Here is a 25868-nt window from a genome sequence, read left to right on the forward strand (position 1 = left end):
CCCAAGTGTCGAGCGTCTCCCCCTTCACTCTCATACCTCACCCCACCCCTGATTGCTAGCACGCATTCCTTTCTTTCCTCAGCGCCTACCCGATCCGCAAAAACCCTTCGAGTCCTTCGCGGACGCCGGCAGTGGCAAAGGGCTGTCGGAGCCCACGGATTATGCCTTTCTGCAGCGTTCCGCCCGCGCGTAAACAGGAAGTAGCATAATCCGTGGGCCCCCGACAGCCTTTTACGGTACCTCTGTGGACGCCCGCGAAGGACTCGTAGGTTTATTTGGGAGAAGAGAGGAAAACAAAAGAGAAAATGCCACTCTGTGCGCCGGCCCCGCGACACACCTTCCGTCGCTCTTTAAACAGAAAGCAGAATGCCTGAGAGCCGGGGTTACGCGTTACGAGTACATGTAGTTTGTCCCAACCCTCTCGCCGTAGCTGACGGTGACAGATTCTAACATGGCGTCGGAAACGCAAACTTTATAGGAAGAGTGAAGTCAGTTGTAGCGACTGAGTCAAGAGCTCCTCAGCCACAACCGGAAAGAAGCTTCGTTTTCGTGACAGGGCGGAGGTGAGTGTAGGGACGGGACTCGGAGGCTACTACGTACGCCTCTCGCAAGAAGGACCTGGAAGTGAAGTCCTGATGCTTTTATTTCCCGTGTCTGTGACGGCGGTTTGATTCGTGGTTTGTTCGGTACACATATTTTATTTTTGACGCTTTACCTTGTGCACAGGGTAAACATGAATCAGACTGTCATTTTGACTGTAGTGATTGACTGTGGTCGAGTGATTACTTAGTATGGAAGTTGATGACAGCACGAGATGAGGGACACAGATGTGTTGTTGTAAGCCACTCCCCCGATCTAGTTCCACCAGTGTTGTTTTGGGAACCTGGAAGTAATGAAGTTCAAATGGAAGAAGCAATTAGGGAAATAAATAAGGACTTCTCGCACGTCTCTTCTGAAATTTGGTTACTGCTGGAGTTCTGGCATTACTTGCTAACATAAGTAAAAATGTATAGTGGAAATTCATAAGCAAAGTTTGTTTCAAGACTTATTTGGGCAGCAATTTTATACTCTATGGCTGGGAAGCTGTAACAGACTGGTTTACAAAGAGGTCTTTTTACAAAGTGTCAGTAAAAAGTAACCTTAACAATAGGGTTACCATATGGCTCCAGAAAAAGGAGAACTGATGGAGACATCCGGGTTTTACTTCCATTTGTTTCAAAAGAAGTAAAGCCCAGATGTCTCTATCTGTCCTCCTTACTTCCATTGCTTTCAGTAGAAGTAAAACACGGATGTCTCAAGCCGTCCTCCTTTTTCTGGAGCCATATAGTAAACCCTACTTAGTAAGCCCTTATATGGCTCTTTTCTATGCTCTAATGATATTTTTACTGCAGTCTGAAAAATGCTTCTTCTTCTTTTTCTGTTTTCTTCATTGATTGCTATGCACTAATGTTGCCATTAGTGGGCAGCCACTTTTAAAAAATTATCACATGAGCACTTACTGCCACCTACATTTTTAGGTATGTCTAACTCAGCTTAGTGAAAGAATACCAAAGTAATTTGTATTGTTGAAAAAGATTATAAAAGCATAAAATGTTTAGTAGTTAAACAGTAATTCGTGGTCTGAGAGATAGTAAGTGTAAGTTGAAAGACAAATCAAGGAGCCGATGCTCAAGATCTGGTGCTAAAGCTAACAGCACAGACCCCACAGTGCAAGGACAGTACAGAAACTTAGCTCTCCAGTGCTCAAAACAAATGGTATTCAAATTATATGCATGCTATGAAACAGAAAACAAGAGGGAGGAATGTGCCTGGCATATGTGCATAGGAGTTTCACATAAAGTGCAACACTTGTGCTCATGCCCAGGTAAAACTGGAATTGCAAGCATGCATGTGCGCCTTTCTTCTGTGCCTTTAGATATAAGTGGTCCAAAAATTGTTTTCACTTGAAAAATTGTTTTCACAAGTTCATATTTAAGCATGTATTCTTGCACTTTCTGCTGTGCTCAGATTTGCACACATTTATTTCTCACTATCAGCATTTATAGGTTGCACAAGCTCCTTTTGCTTCTTAAAATAAACCAAAACCAGCAATTTAAAATAAGCAGTTTTGAAGATTTTCTCTCTTGAAAACCTTCAGCACCACCTCCACCCTGGTAATAAATTCCCAGAGTTAAGGGCAGCATTTTTTCACTGTTCCCTGAACTTTGGGAGGGAATAGCAGTAACCTCATTAACATCCTTTTGAGTATATTTAAATACAGTTTGCGGCCATCTTTTGTGCACGCATTTGTAGTGTTCTAGAGCCTCTGAACATTCTGTGGACATCAATGCTTGCATCAACCTCCAAATTAGCAAATGGCAACCACACCTTGAAATGCCATAAGCACCCCACTTTACCCTTTTGAAAGCCTTTTCGGAGTCAAAACTAATGAGTAAAGAGAGGTATCCCAGTCAGCATGGATTCACCAAGGGTAGGTCCTGCCAATCCAATCTCATCAGCTTCTTTGACTGGGTAACAAGAAAGTTGGACTTGGGAGAGTCTTTGGACGTCGTGTACCTGGACTTCAGTAAAGCTTTTGACAGTGTCCCACACCGCAGGCTGCTAAGCAAGATGGAATCGATGGGGTTAGGAGAGACACTAACTGCATGGGTCAATGATTGGCTGAGTGGCAGACTTCAGAGGGTGGTGGTTAATGGTACCCTCTCTAAAACATCGGAGGTGATCAGTGGAGTGCCGCAGGGCTCGGTCCTGGGTCCACTCCTTTTCAACATATTCATAGGGGATCTGACTCAAGGGCTTCAAGGTAAAATAACACTATTCGCCGATGACGCCAAACTATGTAATATAGTAAGTGAATGCAGTTTACAGAATTATATGGCGCAGGACTTGCTTACATTGGAAAGTTGGTCCTCAACCTGGCAGCTAGGCTTCAATGCTAAGAAATGTAAGGTCATGCACCTCGGAAGCGGAAATCCATGCAGGATGTACTTCTTGAACGGAGAAACTTTAACTAGGACTTCAGCAGAACGAGATTTAGGAGTAATCATCAGTGCAGACATGAAAACTGCCAATCAAGTGGAGAAGGCTTCATCTAAGGCAAGGCAGATATTGGGTTGTATCAATAGAAGTTTCGTCAGCCGAAAGCCTGAAGTCATAATGCCGTTGTACAGGGCCATGGTGAGACCTCATCTGGAGTACTGTGTGCAATTCTGGAGGCCACATTACAGTAAAGATGTGCGCAGAATTGAATCTGTTCAACGGACGGCCACCAGGATGATCTCGGGGCTCAAGGGTCTCTCGTACGAAGAGAGACTGAACAAATTGCAGCTCTACACTCTTGAGGAACGTAGGGAGAGGGGAGACATGATCGAAATATTTAAGTACCTCACGGGACGTGTCGAAGTGGAAGATGATATTTTCTTTCTCAAGGGACCCTCGGCCACAAGAGGGCACCCGCTCAAACTCAGGGGCGGAATATTTCATGGCGACACCAGAAAGTATTTCTTCACAGAGAGAGTGGTTGATCATTGGAACAAGCTTCCAGTGCAGGTGATCGAGGCAGACAGCGTGCCAGACTTTAAGAATAAATGGGATACCCATGTGGGATCCCTACGAGGGTCAAGATAAGGAAATTGGGTCATTAGGGCATAAACAGGGGGTGGGTAAGCAGAGTGGGCAGACTTGATGGGCTGTAGCCCTTTTCTGCCGTCATCTTCTATGTTTCTATCTATCCTCCTCGTGCACCTTTTCCAGAGTGAGTAAAATACGGCGTATATTTTTAGATACCAGTCTGTGGCAGACAAATCCCACTTGCTATTCCGAAACCAAAAAAGGCAAGATTCTCACCAGGGGATTGGCCAATATTTTTGCCGTTAAGTAAGGAAATAGGCCTATAAGACTTTGGTAGAGTGGGATCCCTTCCCAGCTTTGGAAGCACTTTGATCTGTGCCTTATTGAGATATCTAGGCAAAAAACCTTTGCCACTCCTAAATTAACAACAGACGCTAGGCAATCTCCTCCTGTATCAATTTATAAAATTCTCCTCTGAGACTATCAGGTCCTGGTGCCTTTCCCCAAAGAACTTTGATGAATAGCCCATTCAACCTTACCTGGAATAATAGGTTTCTCCAAGGTAGCAGTGTCTTGAGCCAACATCTGCAGTAAGTCTATACTATTTAAATAAACCACTCCCTTTAAGGTATTATCCTCAGGAGCTACATGAAAAGAAGCAAAGAACCTGCTTAATAATGCAGTGATTTTGTCATTTTTATTTAAGGCCCATAGAGTATGACAATAGTGCCATTGCAACACTGTCACTCTCTGCTCAAGATTCAAAATCTCACAATGGCAGACCTTTTTATGAAAGGCTGTATAAATTAAGATCTCTCCTTGTAGTACGTCTTTCGCCATTTCCCAGAATAAAATAGGGTCATCCCAATGTTTCCGATTAGTGTACTGATAATCTTTCCACTTTTGTAAAAGATACTCCTGAAAACATCATTATACAAATAGCAAGGAAACTGCCAACTTCATCCTTCCAGCTCCATTGTAATCCACGCATTATTGGAGATCTCTATTGACCCAATCTCTGCTGCTTCTACCATGGAGAGAAGATCCCATGAAATCAAAACTATATCTATGCGGGACAGGGTAGCATGAACTCTAGAGAGGTGGTTATAATCATGTTCTAGGGGATGTAATACCCTCCAAACATCCACCTGCCTCAGAGAAGTGCAATAGAAAGACACCCCCATAACTAGTAGATTCCTGACCCACCGAGGTGGATTTATCCAACAAGGGGTCAGGAACCTCATTGAAATTTCCACCCAAATGCAAACAATTGATGTTGTATTTTCCTAAAAACCCAATACTGGGATTATTGGGAACATAAATATTAAATAACAAAGGTTTTTTTATTAATGGAAATCGAAGCTATTACATAGCTTCCTAGAGGATCACTCACAATCTTAAAAGTCATTAATTGAACTCCTAATCAAAATAAGAACAGCAGCTTTATTGTTATGGGCAGGGGCTTCAAAATGAGACCCCCACCCACCAAGTACATAGTTTAGCATGTTCAACAGATGTTAAATGTGTTTTTGCAGTCTGTATGCGATTTGATAACTGTAAGATCATATACCTTTTGATCAGGGAATGGATGCCTTCTACATTCCAAGAGGTCAATTTAATAATTATAAAAGGTCAGTGAGGATGGAACTCCACTGCCTACAAGATAGAGGAAATCTCAATCCAGAAGACGTCCCATCTTCCGCCCTCCAGACAAAAAGGGCTACAACAAATTTCGACATAACCCTTGCCTGGCCACCTGAAAATCCTCTCCCATATAGCCAACCCCCCTCCCTGAAAGAAAGAATGCACACCTAAAGGTGCTACTTCCTGGAAACCACGTGCGTCCGACACAGAGGTCCCATCAGTGGTACCCTCAAATAAGAACTGCACAAAAACAATATCCATGAACTAATAAAAATGAAGTACCCATGCAGATATTTCGTTTTCAAAAAGGCAAAAATAAATTGAGTCTACACCCCTCCCCTCAAAAAACAAAGCCAATAAGAAAGAAAACATACAAGCTCACAATCGCACTCTCCCACATTTCCTCCCTCACACTCTCTCAAGAAATGACCCCAAAATGTCCTTGAGCCAGCCAAGTTCAATACCAGACTTAATACTAAAAAAGAAAATAAGAAACAGTTGGGTACTTTTCCAAAAACTGTCCATGTGTCCACAACCATCCGGTAACCTTGTTATCATACTGCTTCTTCCTTCAAATGATCCTCCACATACTTAGTAGCTTCTTCAACAGTTTCAAAATGACATGCTCTCTCTTCATGAAAAAGTTTAAGCCTGGCCGGGTACAGCAAAGTAAAGGATATTTGGAGTTGTACCAGTTTAGTACATACAGTAGTGGGGAAAATCGGCGCCAGGCTTGGGACATCTCAGCCGAGTAATCTTGAAAGCAAAGCACAGTTTTATTTTCATAATGCAGCTTCTTGCCCGCACACCCCCAATGCCCTTAAAATATCCATCTTCTGTTTATAATTAAGCATTCAGAAAATAACCACTCTGGGTTTCCCGGGTGGGCCCTGTTTCTGACCTAGTCTGTATTCCCGCTCAATTTGGACCTGTTTTCGAGATCTTCAATCTTTGCCCCCAACTCCGCTAGTTTAGATGTATGTGCTTCCTGCTCCTGCGGCAACCTTGTATAGTGTCTTCATTGCCGCCAATCTGTTGTTGTGCCTCCAACATTTTTTACATTAAAGTGGCAAAACGCTGATCCATATTGTCCAATTTATCGATAATACATTGTAGTTTATTGCCAATCATCAATTCCAAAGCTGCCTGTACTTCTGCCGTGACTTCGTCAACCCATGCAGAGCTGGGAGTTAATGGAGATGCTGGAGATGAATGGTCCACTGGCTTGCCTCTCTAACAATCTTTCCTCATAGATTTCGCCACCATTGGACTCCAAACTAGGTTAGAAAATATGCATGAGAAGATAAGAATCACTGGGAACCACAGTCAAAAGGTAAGAGAAGGTAAGAATCACCGGGAACCACAGTCAGAACCGAGCAGTTAAATGCAGTAAAAATGCTAAACTGTGTCGGGCGTATCAGAGCTGCAAGCTCCTGTTGCTCACAGCTCAGTGCTTCCGCCAGAAGTCCCTATTGATAAGCTTTTAATATAAAGGTAATAAAGACTCCCATTTCTTTATTCCTATGTTTATTATCACAACAGATATCACTTATTTAATACTTTTTATAAATCATTATGGAGAGGGAGAAGATGGTTGAGGTGGTGGAAAACCATCTCAGGGATATCTGGCCAGTGAGGTTTTCAGAATATGCACAATGAATATGCATGAGAAATTTGCATGTACTGTCATCTTGGCATGCAAATCATTCTCATGCATAATCATTGTGCATATTCTGAAAACCTGACTGGCCAGATGGTCCCTGAGGACTGAGTTGAAAACCACTGCTCTAGAAGATAATTATTAATGAAAAAGAATTCATAATTAATTTTGGAAACTGAAAAGATCATTAGACTTTAATTTTAAAAAGGCATCTCTTCATCAAAACTCAAACTACTCTGTAGTCTTAATGGCTTCAAAATATTAATAGAATGCAGATAAAACAGGATGTCGCTCTGGAATATCTTTGGCAGCAATGAACTATTTGTAATTTTTTTTCAGTTCAATGTGTTTCTTTATTTAAGAATAAAAAGAACAATTACGAAAAAAAACAATTCAATGAACAACAAGTCACAGATCAGCGTCAAAATCTTCCATACACATCAGAAATTTTCAATAGAGTACAAACCAGCAATAGTGTAATACAAATAATAAATAATATACAGGACAAAACAACCTAATAGAGAACAAAAAATATTTAAAGATCAGAGACCATGTCAGTAATAGGGGCCCAAAGTTTAGTAAATGATGATAAAGAGTTAGTTTTTTCTGCCGCAATTTTCTCAAATTTAACATATAAGCATACTGTATTCCACCATATATTAGAGTGCAAAGATGCTGAGTCCTTCCAATGGGAGAATATTGACTTAAGAGCAAGTTGCAATAAGCAAGACAGAAGTTTAGATTGGTAAAAGTCCAACTCATCTGTTAAGGCTAAGGATCCAAATACCACCACTGGAAAGGAAATAGTCGATTTTATGGGCAGAATATCACATATAATTTCCCACACACAATTCCAATAAACAGAAACGTTAGGGCAATAGTAAAGCATGTGTTCAAAAGTGCCAATGTCTAGAGAACATGACCAGCAAACATTCGTGTGTCTTTTATCTATTTTAGATAATTTATATGGGGTCCAATAGGCTCTGTGCAGTACAAAAAACATCATTTGGGTCATGGCTGATGATCGAAAGGATCTACGAGCCGAGAGCCATATTTTCCCCCAATCAGATATCGTAAATGCCTTATTAACATCAAGATTCCAAATATCCTGTAAAACAGTACATGAAGGGTATTTATAATCCCTTAGTAATTTATACCAGGCCGAAGCCTCACTTTTTTGTCCACTAATCTCCGTAGCCCATTGTATTAAGGACGGAAGAGTAGAATGTAAAGGAGTTGTAGAAGTATATGCAGAGATGCAATGGTGAAGTTGTAGCCAGTGAAAAAATTGATTAGCAGGTAAATTATATCGTTGTAACAGAATAGGGAAAGACGCTAATTTAGTATCATCCCATATATGTGCAACCGAATAAATCCCCAGCTTTATCCAAGATTTCCACTCAATATATTGTCCTTGTATCTTAAATTGAGGATTATGCCATATGGATGAGTGAAGAGTATCATGCCATTTATATTTTCCAATCGCATCAAGTGCCACCAATGCAGTTTTAGTAGAGGTAAAAATGGGATGATTGATGATGGTACCATGAGGAGAAGTAAAAGCAAGAAGTGGTAAGTGTTCAGAAGGGATGATTGTACGTTCCAATAATAACCATGATGGTATCAAATTGTGCGAGGAAACATTAATCCAACGAGCTCCTTGACGATTTAAAAAAGCCAAGTGGTATTCATAGAAGCTAGGAAAATTGACTCCTCCCATTTCTTTTGAAGCTTTTAACTTCTTTAAAGCTATTCTCGGAGTTTTGTGTTTCCAAAGAAATTTAACAAGGTTTGATTCAATCTTAGCATACACTTTGGCAGGAAATAGAAATGGAATCATGGAAAGTAGATAATTAATTTTAGGCATCACAATCATTTTAATAGTATCTAAGCGGCCCCACCATGACAAATTCAAGGGGGACCAACGATCAGTGAGTGACGAGATAATACAGAGCAGGTAATTTATGTTATAATCACTAGTTTCTTCTAAAGTAGGACCAAAATAGACTCCCAGATATTTTAACTTCCGGCCTGCAGATGACAGGGAGAAGTTGCGAAGCATTTCAGGATCCAAATAATTGTTGAGTGTCATTATTTCGGTTTTGTGTCTATTCAACTTATAACCAGAGATTTGAGCATAGTCGTCAATGATGTTGAATATAAAGGTTAATGAATCTGGTTCAGAGTACAGTAACACATCATCGGCATATGCCGATAGTTTGGAATGAAAGTCTCCCCATTTAAATCCTCGTATACGGGAGTCAGATCTAATTGCTATCAGTAATGGTTCCAACGCTATGTTGAATAACAATGGAGAAAGCGGGCAACCTTGCCTGGTTCCACGAGTAGGGTAGAAGGCTGGTGACATTATGCCATTGATCCGAAGAAAGGTTGCAGGGTTGGAGTATAAAATCTTCACCAAATTCAAAAATGTAGCACTGAATCCAAACCAGGATAATACACGGAAAAGAAAAGATCATTCTACGCGGTCAAAGGCCTTTTCAGCATCTAAGGCCACAGCAACCAGAGGTGTCGTAATCTGTTGAGCATAATGAATGATATGTGAAAATAATCGAGTGTTGTCAGATGATAAGCGACCATGCATGAACCCATTCTGATCCGTATGAATAATAGTAGGTAGCACTAGCTGCAATCGCAAAGCCAAAACTTTGGCAAAAAGTTTCGCATCAGTGTTTATCAAGGCCAAGGGTCTATAATTAGCCACTCTTAAAGGATCCTTTTCAGGTTTTAGTATTACCACTGTCATAGCTTCTGTGAACGTTCCCCTGACAGAGCCAGAGTCAATTAGGTAAGTAAAAAGGAGGTACAGTTCAGGAAGTAGGAGATCCTGGAAAGCTACATAAAAGTCCACAGGAAAACCATCAGGTCCCGGAGCCTTGTTTTTAGACATCTGTAATAAAGCTTCCTGAATAGCAGTTACAGAAAACGGAGCAGATAAAGTCTCATTGTCTGATTCAGAGACAGTAGAATGAGGTAGGGAGTTAAGAATGACTCAAACAAAGTAACATCAGGAGAATCCGAGGTATATAATGTAGAATAGAAACCATGAAATTGTAAAGCAATATCTTCGTTGGAGAGCCAGGTATTACCATTATCATCCTGTATTGCAGGAATTAAAGTCTTCTCAGTGCACAGTTTGACATATTCAGCTAACTGATGGCCGCATTTATTCATATTGGCATAGTAGTAGGCCGACTTCATGAAAACATCCTTGGCAGCAGAGGAGCTTAACAGCAAGTTATATTCAAATCTTATTTTCCGAAGGGAGTCCAAGGAGACAGGATCAGAAGGATGAGAGATATGTTGTTCTTCAGCTCTCTGCAGTTTAAGTTGTAATTCCTTCTCCAGCATAGCAAGAGACTTTTTCTTCCGAGCTGCAAAAGAAATAATTAAACCTCGGATGTATGCCTTGAAGCAGTCCCAAAGGACAATAGCGGATATGTCAACAGTTCTGTTAATTTCAAAAAAATCACTAATATTAGTGCACATTTCAGTAAGAAATGCTTCATCTTGTAATAGGGAGGTGTTTAATCTCCAGGTGCCAGTGTGCGTTTTAGTACCCAATCCTTGAAAAGTTAAGAAAATGGGAGCATGGTCAGATACTACTATATCACCAATATCTGCTGTTACAACTCTCGACATCAGAGAATAGGAAACCAGGAAATAGTCTATGCGTGAATATGAAGCATGGGGGGCTGAGAAAAAGGTGAACTTCAAGTCATCATTATGAAGTATACGCCAAGGGTCACCTAATTGTAGTTGATGCACGAGATCTTGTAACTTGAACCAGGCTTTAGTTTTCCTATAAGACACATTGGATTTTCTGTCTAATAAAGGATTCAGTATTAAATTAAAATCTCCACCAAAAATATATTGAGTACTAGAATTAGTTGTCAATAGAGATGCTAAGGTATCAAAGTATGCCGGGCAGTCAGTATTCGGAGCATATACATTGATTATACTCAAATGATTATCATGAATTTGTAAATCCACTTTCACCCATCTTCCTTCAACATCAGCAGCATGAGCCACTATGGAGAAATCCTGACGTTTCCTTATAAGGGTAATCACACCACCCTTCTTATTCAAGGCAGCAGAGTAAAACACTGGATGACACCATTTATAGGAGATCTTGAGAGATTCAGGGATGGAGAGATGAGTTTCTTGCAGTAGTATTATATCAGGGTTAAATTTTGATATGTAGGTCATAATCTTGGTGCGTTTCACTGGGTTATTAAGTCCCTGAACATTAAGGGAAAAACAGGTTATTGACATGTAAGAGCAGTAGACAAGTCTAAAGGAAGGTAATAATGTAATGCAGCGTAATAACAAATATACAGGATGTACTCTTCGAGAACATGAACATAATACTGTAATAAAGAAATGAAAAAAAACATGACACCAATCAGGAACTTGTAAAAAGTCAGCAACAGCTGACAAAAACCCATGGGAGTAGTGACTGCACTAGCAACCCAGCAAGCAAGCCAAGAGAAGAGCAACTGTAATCAAACAAATCAATACAAGAGATAGTTCAGAATTATTCAGCATGAGTGGAAATCAAGAGAGTCAGGTTTTATCAATAGGAGATGGCTGGACTGATTCAATAAAGTCAGCAAGGTTAGCCGGGTCATTGTAATCCTTGGTCGTGTTCTGGTATGTCACACGCATTCTTGCAGGAAATAGGACACCAAATTTAGCTCCCATGTCCTTTAACTGCGGCCGGTAAGCCAGGAATTGTTTCCTGTGTCTGGCAGTTTCTTTGGCCAAGTCAGGCAAGAACAAAAGTTTATTCCCTTCAAACATGATCGGGCCATGTAACTTAGCATGTTGCATAATCAGCATGGTGTGATTGTGGTGAATCAGGCTGGCCACAATAGGTCTGGGGTAACGAGAAGCCTGTTGTCGGTGATGAGGAACCCGGAATGCACCATTGAAATCTAGCTTTATGTGGTCAGGCAATTTCAGCAGCTGAGGTAACAAAGCACGCAGAAAATCCTCCAGGTCACATGCTTCACGACCCTCCGGTAGGCCTAACAGCCTAAAACCATTCCGACGTGCCTCGTTATCTGCATCCTCCAGAGCACATTCCAAGTGAGAAATGCGCGCTGTTTGGCGGCGCAATTGTTTGAGGGATTCATCAGTTACTGTAGATTTAGCTTCCAGCACCTCGATTCTGGAAGTCACCTTAGCGAATTCACCTTTCAGAGATGATAAATCATCCTTGAGGTCCACGATGTCCTGCTTCATCTCCGTGAGCAGTTCTTTTATGCCACGGAGCTCAGATAAGATGGCCGACGTCTCGTCGTCATTTTTTCCGGCGGCCGTTTTTTGAGGCGACGACGGTTCAACGCTTTTGCGTTTACCCGGTTTGGTAGCTGCCATATTCCGCCGCAAGATCCTGTGCGCTGAATTTTATTTAAACAGGATAAGATTACGTTTTGAGGCACGAACCCGTTGCTCTCCTCGGAGCCCGCACGCTAAGCAGCCATACGTGCCAGAGCTCACTAGCGCCCCCCGAACTATTTGTAATTTAAGGTAAAGGATCTTAGATTTGATATACAACCAAAGCAGTATACATTTTTTATTATATACAGGTACTTGCTCTGTCCCTAGTGAGCTCACAATCTAAGTTTTGTACCTGGGATAATGGATAGTTAAGTGACTTGCCCAAGATCACAAGAAGCTGCAGGTATACTGTATGATAAATGATAGTGTAATAATGCAAATGCAACCATGGTACTCTAGCCAAGTAGCTAGGAGACTGACAACAATCACAGAGGAATCCATTTGAATCTGTATTTTAAAATTCATCACAGGTGTCTTTGTAAACCACTCTGAATTGACTCCCCCAGTATATAAGCTCCCAATAAAGATAAAGGTAGGAATTGATTCCAGTTCTCCAGGTTCTAAGTCCTCTGCACTAACCATTAGGCTACTCCTCCACTCCAGTGAGAATTTTTGTTAGTGAGTTAGTAATATGTAATGATGATAGGAATTAGAGAATGACACGGGGAAAAATTCTGTCCCTGTCCCCGGACCACCATCCTCTTTACCGTGCCGTCCCCTTCACCGCCCCGTCCCTGTCTCTGCTGTCCCCTTCACCGCCCCATCACCATCCCCACTGTCCCTTTCACCGCCCCGTCCCTGTCCCCGTCTTCAGCATCTTCTCCTCTCCATCCCCCCCTCAGTACCCTTCACGCGGTCCAGCAGCTCCCTCCCGCCGGCCAGCCGTGCATTTCCCTCTCTCCTTTTCCCTTACATTTTCTTGTTGAAACTGGCGATTTCCATAAGGCTATGAGCTGTATTACAGCCGGAGCCTTGAAGTCGCGTCGGGTTGCCTGCTAGAAAAGTCTCCTCCGATGCAACCTGAAACAGAAAGTTGCGTCAGAGGAAACTTTTCCAGCAGGCAATGCGACACAACTTCAAGGCTCCAGCTGTAATATAGCTCATAGCCTTATGGAAATCGCCAGTTTCAACAAGAAAAGGTAAGGGAAAAGGAGGGAGGGAGGGAGATGCATGGCCGGCGGGAGAGAGTGGGCTGCCGGATCGAACGCTCGTTCACCGCACATTCACACTTGTTCACCGCCCCGTCTAACCATTCACTGCTCCACGGTGAATGGCCTTGTCCCCGATCTCGCGGTGACCTTTTTTTTGGCTAGCCGCGGGTAACAACCACCGTGTCATTCTCTAATAGGAATGCTTTTAGTCTGTACGTTTTTAAATCTCTTTATGGGTAATCTTAATAGTTCAGTTGCTTGGCATACCATATAAAAACAAATGGAAGACATATAAGTATTGCTAATTCAGCTGTTGCTAAATTCAGAAAAGGTATGTAGTCTTTGATTAAACAGAAATGAAATTTTAAAATGTGAACCTCCCATTTGCTTCTGAATGTCTGATGTAACGTTTGTAGGAGAAGCAGATGGTAAGTGTTGAGACAACAGTAGTCCAAGAAACATAGAATGGCAAATAGGCTCTCTGACTCCTCTTCAGCAGTTCATTGTGATGCCCCTGCTAACAAAGGACAAATAGGTGATTGTGTATTTTTCTGTTTCTATAAAATGGTAATATTTTTTTTAAAATACAGTCATGTGAAAAAATTAGAACACCCCATGAAATATTCAGTTCTTTCTTAAGAAATGTTCACATATCGATGTCAAATCTTTTTTTTTTAATCTCTGGAAAAGAAAGTGATGTAATTGCAGGTAAACAACAAAACCTTTCCTTGATTTACTCATGAAACAAAAGATATCCACAAAAATTGTTTATTCTGAGGAATAAATTAGGACACCCCCACAAATCCTCCCACTTAAAGTGGCTAAAATCACACACAGATGCATCACATCAGGTGCACATGATTAGAACATCATTACTCAGCATTTTGAAATAGGTTTACCCTATTTAAACCTCAGATATTTATCCCCTCTTCTACGAAACTGCACTAGCAGTTTTTAGCACAGAGAACCACACTGAATGGCCTGCGCTGCTCCCAGCACTCGTAGGAACTGCTACCTCTTAAAGATCTGATTTCATTAGGATCACATGCTTATCATTAACTCAAAACTGTTTTAACACAATCATGATATACTGTACATAAGGAAAGGAAAGGAATGGCTTAGTGGCTAAAGCAATAGACTATAACCCAGGTTAAAAACCTGCTATTTCCATTGACATTTCATGTGACCTCGGATAAGTAATAATTTTCTTGTTTCAGGTACTCATTTACTGTAAGCTTTTTGCAAAATTTTTTCAACCACCTTAAGCTAAAATTGCAAAGGCAGTCAATAAAATACAAAACACAGAATATTACTACAGTGTAGGAAGCTAAAGTGACCACAAGAAATGTACTTTTGTATGCCTGTAGAGAATTTCATATCTTATGTTAAAAAAAAATTAGTAGAAATAAGACTGCTTTTACTCATTTGTAAAAATATTTTAAGACTGAGGATGGACAATATAAACTCTTTCTGGCTTTTATCTATACTGTGGGGGGAATTCATCAAAGGGTACTGCCACATTTATGGTAAAAGCTAAAGACACTCTTAATGGTAGTGCTTTATAATGAATTTCTCCCCTATGTGTTTTGGTGGTCCTTTCCTACTATGATTTTATCAGATTTTATAACTAGATTGTAAGGGCCAAAATTTATAAATGGCGTCCCGATTGTAGGCGGCCAACTGCTGCCTAACTAGCTAATTGGGATGCACGTTTAAAAAAAACAAAAAAACAAAACACATCTCAAGGCAAGCCACCTACATTGTAGGGGGACAGGTTGCCGCTAAACTTATCACGTCAGGGAGATCCCTTGCTGCAATAAGCTCAGCGGCAACCTGATTTTCTAATCGGCGCCTGTGTTAGAGAATCGGGTTATTAAGCGGGCTTAGGCCCTGTAAAAGAGAGGAGGAACTGTTCCTGTTGCATACTCAGAAAAGCAATCACTAGGCACAGTTCCTCCTTCTGCCTGCAGCTGCCTTTCTCCTACTCTGCCCAACTGATGGGGAGTCTGGAGTGCTGATCAGCTAAGAGCCCGCAGAGGGGAGAGTGGCAACTGCCGGATTAGCTGATTTGAGGATTCCCCTGCCAGCTCCAGAGCCTCAGCTAGTTAAAAATCAGCTGATCAGGGCTTCCCCTGCCAGCTCCAGTGCATGAGCCAGCATGGAAAGCCCTGATCAGAAGATCACGGTTCCAGAGCTAATAGTAGTTGTTGTTTTTTCCCTTTTCCTACTTTGTATAGGAAAATGACTAAATTATTCAGACAAGATATTTTAAATGTATTATATACATATACTAGTGTTTTAGCCCATTACATTAACGGGTGCTAGAGTAGATGTCTGTCTGTCTGTCTGTTTTTGGTTTGTTTTTTTTAATTTGTCTCTCTCTCCTTGGACGCTGTCATTCTTTCTGTCTGTCTTTCTTTCCCTGGACCCCTGTCTATCTTTATTTCTAACTCTATCTTCTTCCCTCAATCCTTCATGTGCCCTTTTTTCTTTCTCCTCCCCACTTCCTTCCAACATCTGCTCCCCCTGTCCTCCACACTTCCATTCAGTGTCTGTCTCCCTCTCTCTACCCCTTCCATCTACTATTCACCCTCTGTCTTGCCCCTTCCATTCACTGCCCTCTCTTCTCTTTCCATCCAGTGTCTGCCCTCTCTCTCTCTGTTCCATATGGCCTCTCTCCATCTCATTCTTCCTTTTCCCTTGGTCTGGCATACCTTCCTCCTTCCCTCCATGCCCTGCTATCTCTTCTTCCCTCCAAGCCATTCTCTCCCCCTCTGCTCCCTTTCCTCCTTGAACTACTTCATGGGGCAGCAGCAGCATTCACAATTCATTGCTGTTGCTGGCTTCAGGTCTTCCTCTCTGGCGGGTCCTGTCTTCATGAAAACAGGAAGTAGGCAGGACCGGCCAGAGAGGAAGGCCTGAAGCCGGTAACAGCAGCAAATTGTAAACGCTGCTGCTGCCTGAAGCACCCAAGGCAGACGCTTCTCTCCCCTCCCAGCCCAACCCCCGCTGACTCTACGACCCTCCCATCGAGATGACTTTAATAACAAACCTCTCTCCAGCGTTGGCAGCCGCAGCATGCTAAACAGGCTGCTTCGCGGCTTTCTTCTACCGTTGAGTCCCTCTGTCGCGTCATTGATGATGTCATCAGTGACGGGGCAGAGGGACTCAACTGCAGGAGAAAGCCGCGAAGCAGCCTGTTTAGTGTGCTGCGGCTGCCAACGCTGGAGGAAGATTTGTGCCGGTATGTGCAGAAGCGGTATGTCCCTCCCCCCTCCAGTACTTGTGCAGCACTCTACGCGGCGCATCCTCCCACGATCCTGAGTTGGCCACAGCGCTTGAGTGTGGGCCCTAACCGCGCATCCACTCTCCTGCCTGCCACGGACCTACGGATCACGGAACACGCAGGCGGGAGTGCGCATGCGCGGCTAGCGTTTTATTATATAGGAGTATTCCTGGTGGAATTCTGCGCAATTGCACAGCACAGAATTCCACATCCATGCAGAATTCATCATGTATCTTTTGATTCTGCTCCTTTTCCCGTCCGTTGCTCCTCCTCCACTGCACAGGTCTGGACTCTCTCCCTCCTACCGACCCCTCCCCCCCCTCCCGTGAGATCTGACATACCTATGGGCCTCCCAAATAAGCAGCAGTGGTGTCAACTGGCCAGCAGAGGCAGAGCCATGAATAGGCAGCTCGCAGCTGGCTCCACTGGGGCCTTTCCTGTGCTGCATCACTTCCTATATATGGATGATGCGGCAGAGGGAAGGCCCCGGCAGGGCTGGCCGTGAGCAGGCTATTCACAGCACTGGCGCTGCCTCTGCTGGCCAGCTGGTACTGTTGCCTTGGGAGGCCGCAAGCATGTCAGATCTCATAGAGAGGGGGGTTGGGGAGAGGCCAGACCTGCGCAGATGAGGGGGAATGCATGTTAGACCACAATTTGAGGGGGGAACATGGATGCTATGCCCACTGGGGAGGGGGAGGAAGGGACTTGGATCTTGAACTGCGAGGGGGGAGGAGGGGACATAGATCCTGGACTGCCAATGAGAGAGTAGAGAAGGGGACATGGATGCTGGCCTGCAAGTGGGGGAGGGGAGAGGAAGGGACATGGATGCTAAACCTGCAGAGAGAGAGGAGGGGACATAGATGATGGATCAGTAAGTAGAGGGGAAAGGGGATGAGAAGGAAACCCAAGTCAGAAAGGTGGGTGAGATGGAAGATGCTAGACCATGGGGAATGGGGAAGGGAATCAGGGTACAAGCTAGAGAGGTGGCGAGTGGAGTGAGGGAACATGAATGCTGGACCTGCAAGGAGGGGTTGGGAGGGGTAAAGAGAGTGACCAAGACCAGAAACACGGGTGGGAGAGGGAGGAAGAGATTCTTAGCCAGTGGAGAGAGGGAGAGAGACATGCCAGATTATGGGGACCAAGGAGGGGATTCAGAGTGCAAGTGAGAGAGAGGATGTAGTGGAAGACAGAACTGAAGAGACTGGAACCTGAGAGAGGAAAAGGCAGGAAAGAATTTCAGGCCTCAGGATAGGAGAATTCTATGTATAACACTACAAATAAACTTTTCAGAATTTAGAAATATTGTGCACAGAATTTTTGTGCAGAATTCTGCCAGGAGTAATATGTGTTCTTGGAATTAATTATATTAATGATGAAAGAGCTGTAAGCAGCTCAGTAATATTACTGAGCAAATTTCATAGATTTTTGCAGAGTGGAGGGATAGCCTAATAGAAAGAACAGCAACTGAGAATCAGTGGTTCAAAACCCACTTCTGCTCCTTGTGATTTTTGAGCAAGTCTCTTAATCCTCCATTGCCTCTGATACAAATATGACGTGGGCTTATTGTGTCTTTACATGGGACTTTCCCACACTTTAAGTCCATTTCTACCATGGCCATAAATTAAGCGTTTTCTAATTCTTGAACATATAGCTGTATGCTAATGTTAGGATTAGAATGTGTTATATAACAAAAGTAGAAAAAAACTGATGGTTACCTATCAATTAAATATAATATATAGAACCACCAAAATAAACCAAAATGACACTGGAGATAAGTTCTTTTTATCTTTTTTTTCTCTATTTATAGACAGGAACAAGCCTCAGAATATTGAGTATTAAATTTCCACCCATTCAGGGTTCTTTCAAAGAGAAAAACACTTTTCTCTTACTCACATTCACATCACTGGCTTGAACCCATCCTCCCTACCATTTTTCTAACATTAAATATAATTTTATTTCTTCACTGATTTTCAATAAGGCTACTGCTTAATACTATTTACTACTAGAGGGACTGTATACTGCATTCATAATAAAAACTATTTAAACCTTACAGTTCATTTCAGAGATTCTGGACTGACAAAGTGCACTAGTGCTAAAGTGTACTAGTGCTTAAAGTGCCGTTTCATAAAGTGTCATTCCAAAAAGTGCATATGTGCTGTAAACTTTTAAACCTCATAGAGCTTAAAGTACTTAGCTTTGTTCTTATGCTCTTTAAGGACCAGGAACGTTGCTTGCTACTCTCAGAGAAAAAAAGATAAAAAGAAATTATCTCCAGTGTCATTTTGGTTTATTTTGGTGGTTCTGTATATTATATTTAGGATTAGCATGTGGTCATTTAAAAAATCTAATTAACACTTAAATCTAAATCTTATCTCTTTCCCCCTCCTTTACAATTTTTAATGTCTGTATATGGGATGGTGTTTCTTCTGTATATGGGATAAGTCGTTTGAACTCTGTGCTTATTGTTAAGTTTTTGTGTTTTATTTTTTTTCCAGGATTTCCACAGTTGAAAAAATGCTGATGACTCTGTGGACATGACGGTGTGAGGCATGTTCATCAGTGCATAAGCGCTCAAAGATTTATTTTCCTGGAGTGGATCGTAGTCATTTTTAGCTAGTTTACATGTGCAGATCACTACGTTACTGTGTCAGTCATTGCCTCTTTGCAACAATGACAAAACTAGAAGAAGCAAACAGAGAAGCGAACATGCATTCTTCAGTCCGGTATTTGGGCTATCTAGCCAGAGTCAGCCTATTGATGGCCATCTGTTTAGGCCTATACGTCAGATGGGAGAATACAGCTGAAACCTTAATCCTGGTCATCTTCATCTTGGGACTCTTTGTTCTTGGGATTGCCAGCATTCTCTACTACTATTTTTCAATGGAAGCAGCGAGTTTGAGTCTTTCCAATCTTTGGTTTGGATTTCTGCTTGGCCTGCTCTGTTTTCTTGATGAGTCTAGAGACAAGAAAGACATGAAAAAAGAAGCAACCAAATATTTGCTGCTTTCCTCCATGGTGATCAGGATGCTGTGTTCTCTGGTGGAGAGGATATGTGGCTGTGTTCGTTATCGACCAATATTGTTGACCACAGTAGAATTTTTAGAGCTGGTCGGATTTGCTATTGCCAGCACAATGATGGTGGCGGAAAGCTCTATAAGCATCATTCTGTTGGTTGTAGCATTGGCCATGCTGATCATTGACTTGCGGATGAAGTCTTTTCTTGCAGTTCCAAACTTGGTGCTATTTGGTGTCTTTGTACCACTGCAATTTTTCCCTTCTCTGGTCATTCCGGCAAACCCCTATGCCTTGGCCTGTTTCTTCAGCTGCCTAATTTGTGATCCTGTTCTTGATGTATACTTCAGTGGACTTTCAGTTACAGAAAGATGGAAACCTTATTTATACCAGGGTAAAATTTGTAGAAGATTTTCGGTCATTTTGATTGGGTTCACTGAACTCAGCTTTTTTGTTCTGTCAGCCATTAAATTAAGTGACATGCAACTCTGGTATTTTGTGATACCGGGGTTTTCTATTTTTGGCATTTTCTGGCTAGTCTGTCATATCATTTTTCTGATAACACTCTGGGGATTTCATACCAAACTGAATGATTGTCACAAAGTCCATTACTCTCAAAGGGGAGAGCACAACAGCCTTGACAGAGTCATGGCATCAAAAGGAATGCGCCATTTTTGCCTAATTTCAGAGCGACTAGTCTTTTTCAGCCTGCTGGCAACAGCAATATTGGGTGCAGTGTCTTGGCAGGTAAATGAAAAGTTTGTTTTCGTTGTATATAATATATCATGCTGAAAATTTTAATTTGAAGGGTTACTTGGTCAAGGAATAAGTTTTTGATGATTCATCTTTGTTGGAAGTGCTCTGTTTTTGAAGTAGATGCCCATGTGACACAGTGCAATTCTAGAACTGGGAACCAGCATTTATGCACACCATGTACCCGTTAGTGTTGAGAAAATTGGTACTTAGGGCTAGATTCAGTAAATGGCGCTCAAACATCGATTCCGAAAAAAAAAATCAGTACTCGTTGCTGTTCTATAATGGGCACTGAAAGATGAGCACTCGGCATTCCATTCCAATTTCAGTGCCCAAATTTGGACACAAGAATTTACCTGTTGAAACCAGGTGTATTTACCAGCACCCAATTTGGGCGTATATCCTCAATACACAGTATCACTGGATGCAAATTTATGAATCTCCCTTAGCCGCACCCCTTTTTGGGTTGCACACAATGGGATTTAGGTGCATATTGTTATAGCGGATTGCAAAATGTGTGTACAAATTCAAATTGTGCCCATTTAGCACCCAGTTGTCACTAAATGGCTTGGATCGGCACACAATTTTGGGTGCCATATATAGAATCCCAGGGATTAACGCGTAATGGCACTATATTCTTTAAGGAACTGCATAACTGCAAGGTGGCTGACTGTAACCCATCGCTTCTAGGTCAGCCACATGCAGCATGCTTTGATATTGGAGGGAAACCACCTGGGACAGCTGCGGCGGAGGGGGGCATGCCCAGCTGGACGGCCCTGATGGGAACAAGTAAGGGAGAGAGGGGATATCGACATGGGAGAAAGGAGGGGGAAGGAACACATTGGGACATGAATTTGGGATAGTGGAGGGGATATTTGTGAAGGGGAGGGGAAGCAGGGGTTTTATTGGTCCTTGCTCTGTATTTTTGTGTTTATAAAATGACAATTGTACAAAATATTTTTTCTTTTATACTTTAATAAAATAAGTTCAATATAAAATCATAACTATTCGAGGCTTGTTCGGATGGGATCAGGTGGGGACAGGAACAGAGATGGGGACAAATTTTTTTCCCCCCTGTCATTCTCTAGCCCAGAGTCACAAGGAGCTGCAGTGGGAATCAAAATCTCAACCTCTGAGGCAGCTGCTCTAACCATTCCTTCATAATGGGATTCTTAGCATTTAGCATGCACTAATTCCACTAGCACATACAGCTTTAGCAAAAGGGCCCCTCTATAAGTTGTGTGTTTCATGGTGTATTTTAGCACGTGTAAGTGGGCATTAATTAGTGCTGCCCGATTCAGGGGAAAAAAATCTTTCAATTCGATTTTTGCTCATTGAATTGATTTTTCGATTCGATTCACTTTTTCTGCACAAATGGGTGTTTTGGTTTTTGTTTTGTTTTTTCAAACGTCCTGGCAGGTTTATTTTTTAGCCTCTTCATCCCATCCCTGTTTGCCCTCTCCAATCCCACACTGGCGCTGTAGTGTAAACAAAATTAAAAAGACTTTTCCTCTCTTTGTTAGGGCCTAGCTCACGCTCGCTGTCTTAACACCAGCTCTGGTAGGATACACATTTCAAATCTGACATATTGTAATCACAAAATAGAAAATAAATTATTGTTTCTATCTTTGTTGTCTGGTCACTTTATTATTCAAATCATGTTGGTCCCAGGCTCTGTCTTCTGTTAACTCACTCGCCAGGGGCTCCTGCCCATTTGATGTTTTCTTCTTTCTCCATGCTCGCCATCCATCTTCCATCTCTGTGCCTTCCCTTCCACTACCATATCCAATATTTATGTTTCTTTCCCTGCCCTCCACCCCCACCCTAAGTCCAATGTTTCTCCCTCTCTCTTCTCCATGCTTATATCCCTCCCCTCCACCATCTGCAGGATTACTTCCTCTCACTGCTTTCTACCTTGTTGCATCACTCCCTTACTCTCCTCCACCCCATGTCCAACAATTCTTCTCTCCTCTCTCCCTCCATGCACAGCAGCTTTCTATCCCATCCCCCTGTGCAATAGCTTTCCATCCTTCCCTCCCATTCCCCTTTGCAGCAGCTTTCCCTCCCTCTTTTCCCCCATGAGATCTGACATACGGGCCTCCCAAAGCAGCAACAGCAGTGGTCAGTGAGAAGAGGCAGTGCTCTGAACAGGCTGCTTCTGGCCTGCCCCACCATTTCTTCTGCATCGTCAGTGACATCATCAGTGATGTGGCAGAGGAAAGGCCCCAGCAGGGCAAGGCAGGAGCAACCTGTTCTGTACACTGCCTCTTCTGCCAGCCACCACTTCTGCTGCTTTAGGAGACCCAGAGGTGTCGGGACTCACAGAATCAGTGAGACAGATATATATATATATTTTTTTTTTTAAGCGAATAGATTTGACTCAATTCACCAGTGTGAATTGGCGAATCGGACAGCACTAGTGGGCATGTGTAAATGGTTATGCCTAAATGTAGCTATACCAGTTCAGGTTTCTTTTAGTATTCTATAAGTTATCTTGGTGCACAGATATTGTTTATAGAGTTGATTCTTGATGCGCAGCAGCATCATACCTATCTGGAGACGCCATGGAGTAAAATTGCCCCCTGTACTCTGAGGCCCCGATTCAATAAACGGCTTTTAAAACTTAGGTACCAAGTAGTGTGGCACTTAAGCATGATTCTATAAAAACTAGTTGCGTTTTATAAAATCACGCTTAGTGGCACCTAAAGTTGGCTTATGTTACACTAATCACAGTATTCTAAAATTTAACATCTCTCTTGCAAAAGAAAAGTCTGAGGGGTATTTTCAATAGCATGTATAAGTCTGAGGTTGGATATTTTGGGCAGGATGTCCACAAACCCAGGAGACAAAAATGTCCATTTTCAAAGCTGCCAGACATCTATCTTTTATTTTTGGGAAAATGACCTAGGTATAAATTTTGGTCCTTAGGACGTCTACCTTTTTTGGCCATTTTCAAAAATAAAAACATCCATGTGGAAAATGCACAAAATCAAGTTTTATAGACATACCCAACTACCTTGTCTAATCATAGCAGAGAAATCCCCATCAGCTGAGCCAGTTTCGGGGATTCCCCCTGCCAGGATCAGCTGGAGCCCTACACCCCACACCCCAACCCCCACCCAGGCAACAACCTCCACATCAGCAGACACCACCCGACACGAGGCAACATCCCACCACCCACATCACCAGACACCACCCAACATGAGGCATCATCCCCCCCACCCACATCACCAGACACCACCCAATACGAGGCATCATCCCCCCCACATCACCAGATACCACCCGACATGAGGCAACATCCCCCCACCCACATCACCAGACATCCCATGTACCTTCCAGTGCAAAATCGGCAGTAGGGAAGCCCACTCCATCCTGCCTACAGGGTTGAGTGCAGCAAATGATGGGCCTTCCCCCTCCCATTGCATCTTGGGATGCAGTGGGAGGGCTCCAAATATCAGGGCCTAGGCCCCGCTACTGCATCCAAGATGCATTGGGAGGGGGAAGGCCTGTCATTTGCAACATGTGGCCCTATAGGCAGGAAGGAGTGTGCTTCTCTCCTGCCAATTTTGCATTGGAAGGTACGGGGGTGTTTCTTGCCTCATGTCGGGTGATGTGGAGGGGAAGGGGTGTAGGGCTGCAGCTGATCTGGCAAGGGGACTCTCATTTAGGAAAGGTACAGATAGTGTTGAGCTTAAGTTGGATTTACCATTAACTTTGATTAATTTTATTTTTGGACTAATGTTAAAATAAGCCTAAGTAATGTAGTACAGAGAAGCCTTTAAAACCACTTAGCTGTGTTCTTCAGATATGACTATAAAATGTTTCTTTTATCATTTTATTTTCATTTGGAAAAGTCTGACTTGGTAAACTCTTTATTTTAACAGAAAAATGGAATCTTTATGAGTGTGTTTCTAATGGTCTTACCATTGGAGTCTATGGCTCATGGGCTTTTCCATGAACTGGGCAACTGTTTGGGTGGAACATGTGTTGGATATGCAGTTGTGATTCCTACCAGTTTTTGCAGGTACAGTAATTTTTCTTTATCCATACACTTATGCATTACTTTTTTTTTTAAATACTATCACCTGTATTTGATCCATATTAATTGCAATCAGTGCCATAATATCCTATGAACTGGCAAATTGTGTTTTGTGGAACTGGTACAGAGCACTTATGACATGGGTGTAGGGACAAGAAGAAATAATTGGACCAACATAGTAGTTCAAGGTAACCTGAAATATAAGGCAAAACTATTTTATACTGTGGGTCAGCTTAACTGCACTGACTGAATATCTGTGAGGACCCGGTAGCCTGCAGAGGTCCAGTAAGCCACTAGTATTTCATGCTGGTGCTCAAACTTGGCCTGGCATTGAATATCAAGGTCTAATTTAGCCAGCAACAGTCGGTGTTTAAAATAACTACTGTCCACTGCTGGCTAGATAAAGTTTAAAATATAAAACGGGGGTGGATACTAGTGCTGCCCGATTCAGTAAAAAAAAATTTCGATTCGATTCAGCCTATTGAATCGATTTTTAGATTCGATTTGATTTTCCTGCCCAATTGGATGTTTTTTTAAAAAACATCCTGGTGAGTTTATTTTATAACTTCTTCACCCTTTATAGTCTCTTCACCCCCTTTGCCTTCTCCTAACCACACTGGCGCTGTGGTGTAAACAAACAAAAAAAGACTTTTCCTCTCTCTGTTAAATCCTAGCTCATGTTTGCGGTCACCAGCTCTGGCAGGATACATGTTTCAAATCTGACATATTGTAATCACAAAACAGAAAATAAAATAATTTTTTCTACCTTTTGTTGTCTGGTCATTATTCAAATCTTATTGGTCCCAGGCTCTGCTTGTCTTCTGATAACTTGCTTGCCAGGGTCTCCTTCTTTCTTCTTTCTCCTTGCTAATCATCCATCTGCCATCTCTGTCCTCCCCTTCCATTTCCCTTCCCTAGAGGTCCGGCATCTTTCCTTTTTTTCATCTCCATCCACAGATCCACCTTTTCTCAACTACCCTTTCATCCAGCATCTCTCCCTCCTTCCCAACTACCCTCCTATCCAGTATCCCTATCCCCCCTCCACACCATCTCTCCTTTTCTGTTCCTTCCCTCCCTAAATCCCATTGGCCATCATCTCTCTCCCTCTAGACCCATTATTTCTTCCCCCCAAAGTCCAGCATATGCATATCTCTTTGAACCCCCCTTCCCTCCCTCCTTGTACTTTTACACCAGGGCCCATTCCCCTGAAGGTTTGTCCCCCCCTTGAAGGTCTGTCCCCCCCTTGAAGGCTTGCACCCAAGGCCTGCCTGTTCTCCCTAAAGGCCTGCCTGTCCCCCCTGAAGGCTTGCACCCAAGGCCTGCCTGTCCCCCCCTGAAGGCCTGCACCCAAGTCCTGCCTGCCTGTCCCCCCCTGAAGGCCTGTAC

General features: G+C 42.6%; 1 protein-coding gene across 1 annotated transcript in view; it reads left to right on the top strand.

The window, feature by feature from the left end:
* Positions 1-233: 233 nt before the first annotated feature.
* The window catches only part of TMEM168 (transmembrane protein 168), a 38310-nt gene continuing 12675 nt past the window's right edge, over positions 234-25868 (top strand). The window contains exons 1-3 of the mRNA XM_033958660.1: positions 234-563; positions 19174-20437; positions 24328-24467. Coding sequence (XP_033814551.1) covers positions 19301-20437; positions 24328-24467 — 1277 coding nt within the window. The 5' untranslated portion in view covers positions 234-563; positions 19174-19300. The remainder of the gene's footprint in view (positions 564-19173; positions 20438-24327; positions 24468-25868) is intronic.

The sequence above is a fragment of the Geotrypetes seraphini genome, chromosome 9 (assembly GCF_902459505.1).
Source record: "Geotrypetes seraphini chromosome 9, aGeoSer1.1, whole genome shotgun sequence".
NCBI classification, from domain to species: Eukaryota; Metazoa; Chordata; class Amphibia; order Gymnophiona; family Dermophiidae; genus Geotrypetes; species Geotrypetes seraphini.